The sequence below is a fragment of the Montipora capricornis genome, chromosome 9, assembly GCF_036669925.1.
Source record: "Montipora capricornis isolate CH-2021 chromosome 9, ASM3666992v2, whole genome shotgun sequence".
Taxonomy (NCBI): Eukaryota; Metazoa; Cnidaria; class Anthozoa; order Scleractinia; family Acroporidae; genus Montipora; species Montipora capricornis.
The window spans coordinates 31,732,273-31,734,772 of NC_090891.1; the positions used below are offsets into that span (position 1 = coordinate 31,732,273).

Genomic DNA, 2,500 nt, shown 5'->3' on the forward strand with positions numbered 1-2,500 from the left:
AGGTAGCCTCTTCCGCAATAGAGTCTGTCAAAGCTATTTGAGAAGGCCATAAACGGGATCGAACGCTGAGTATCTGCAAGATAAAAAGCAAACACCATCACCAACAAACAACACGCAGTCCTCCAAAAAACCGCAAAATCTGTGTTTTTTTTTTTGGCAGACTCTGTGTGGTTTTCTTGCATTCGCCATTTATTTCTCCGTCCTGGCGGAATTTTGCTGGCTACTGCTTCACGGTTTGAGAATCCACGGGAAAATCAAGAAAATTTTCTCCTCAAGTCTAAATATTGAGATTGTCTATGTCGTCATTGGATGGGGTAAGAATAGCTTCAATTTCCCATTCATTCACTTGTTCGTAAATCAAGCATAACAAATAATCCATGCACTCTATAAGACCAGCAGAATCATAATATTTGATTCTGCTTTGTAGTGAGTAAAAAGACGATTTTTACAATGACTGCAAAATTCTCGCGCGCTCATTGGCTAATTTTTATTGTCAATAAACGGACAAACACATGAATGTAATGAATGTACAATTTATGCGATAGATAATAGGGAGCTTAAGCAAGCGCATTTTTGAGAGGCGGACGGCAACCGGAAGAGGACAGGTCGCGTGCCAGGACGGTGGTGTCTCCTTGACTTTTATACTAATCATCTCTAATGGAGAAAAGATACTTGGAATGTAAATGTAATAGTGTCAAGGCAAGATAAAAGGGAAATCAGCTCACTTCCGACATTAATTTGTTAAATTTCTCCCGACGCAACTACCTTGCACAAAAATAGTGAGACAATCCTTTTGAACAATTACAACAGAGGCCCAACAATACCCCCTCCCCCACTTCCCCCACCCAAGCCATGTTGTTTCTTAAGAAGCCGAAATAACCGAGTTGCTATCCCTCAAAATTGTTTGGAAGAAGAAGGGGATCCGAAACATGAAGATTTAATCCATGGAAATAATTGGTTTCGAAATGCAGAACTTAAGTAAAGGGTGTCTCGACAAATTAAGTCGGTCAGTCGATGTCTTTAAATCCAGATTGAAAACTTGTCTTTTTAGACTTGTTTTTAATTGATCTTTGTTTTTAGTGCTATTGTTAGATATTAATTAGTTTGTAAAGCGATATAGAGCTTTTGTATATACCGCTATAGAAATTATTTTTATAATTTTGTCCAGGCTTGAAGCTTACTGACAGTGTAAGATGACCGTGTTTCTCATTTTCCTTTTACCACTAATAGGGTTGCCAATGCTTCTCGCTCTTCTCGCAATTGGTGTGAAGATTGATCCGAAACACCCGGACGAAGTGTAAGAACTGACATTTTTGTATAAGACTAGTTTTTTTCTACTCTCTGACTCACAATTTTCAGAGTGCTCATGCTTGTCATATTTGATAACTTAACAGATGTTGGGAAGCCGCCGCTGGGAGCTCTATGTGGGGTTACGCTGCACCGCTGGTTTTGATCAGTTTGGTAGGTCATCACGTTCACATATTTGTGCCTGTTAGTTGAACTGAACTCAACCAGTGCTTAACAAAACCACCATTTGAAATTGACATGTAAAATGATAATTTAGCTAAAATGTCATTCATTTATTTCACATTATAGCTACGAAATTCCTCCGTCAAATTATGTTCCTATCACATTTTTTTCAATCCCCTCGCGCTTGTTTTTGTTATCGGTGTTTCTGTGTCCTAGCCCAACAATATTCTCATAGAAGACCAGGGTCCCCGTCCGTTCACCAAATTATTTAGGAACAGGACAGACTATCGAGCCACGATCCGATTTTTTGGCAGCACACCGTCCATATCGATCAATCATCTTAACCAAACAATTCCTCTGCAAGCCATTGAATATAATTAACTGCCCATCATGCCGAGAACCATTCACCTTTTCGTTGACTGCAAGCGGCTCTTTTAGCAAGGAGATACAAGAGATTTTGAATTTGTTTTTCACAGTTTGCGTGAGGGTTGAATGTGGCGTGCTATTAACTAGTCAATAGCCCTTTTCACGGTTAGTTTTTCTCATTTGCATTGCAATGTAATCTAGCATGTATGTGAGGCAATTTCGGGCTTTTGTAGTTTTAACCCGAAATTGCCTCGCATCCACGTTAGATTACATTGTATTGCAAAAGAGAAAAACTAACCGTGAAAAGGGCTATTAGGAAATATATTTTATATACATATGATCATTTTCAATTTAATTATCAATTAAAGCTGTTTGTCAACTTTTCTTGTCTATATGTTGTAAAACCAAGAATCGAGAAGCTAGAGTCTGTAACTATTCTGTTTCTTTGGACAACAACGTGCTTTCGACGTAATCTATAACAGATCTAGACAGGATGCGACTTCAGTCCAATCAAAAAGCAACTTTTTTTCGAAAAGGGGCCCAGTTTTCGAAATTTCACCTGAATCTTTTAATTTAATCTCAATACTGTTTTCCCAACACTTTTTAAATATTTTATTCCTCAGTTAAATGGAGCGATCTTGATAAAGCTTCTCATTCCAACACA

General features: G+C 38.2%; 1 protein-coding gene and 1 long non-coding RNA gene across 3 annotated transcripts in view; one reads left to right on the plus strand and one right to left on the minus strand.

Annotated features, from left to right (window-relative positions):
• The window catches only part of LOC138014978 (uncharacterized), a 177,416-nt gene that overhangs the window by 24,050 nt on the left and 150,866 nt on the right, over positions 1–2,500 (minus strand). The window lies entirely within an intron of this gene.
• Positions 1–2,500, plus strand: part of LOC138014962 (adhesion G protein-coupled receptor B3-like) — a 28,317-nt gene that overhangs the window by 20,910 nt on the left and 4,907 nt on the right. For both annotated transcript variants that reach the window (XM_068861857.1, XM_068861856.1), the window contains exons 16-19: positions 161–314; positions 1,231–1,297; positions 1,395–1,461; positions 2,460–2,500. The exon at positions 2,460–2,500 is cut by the window's right edge and continues 36 nt beyond it. In XM_068861857.1, coding sequence (XP_068717958.1) covers positions 161–314; positions 1,231–1,297; positions 1,395–1,461; positions 2,460–2,500 — 329 coding nt within the window. The remainder of the gene's footprint in view (positions 1–160; positions 315–1,230; positions 1,298–1,394; positions 1,462–2,459) is intronic.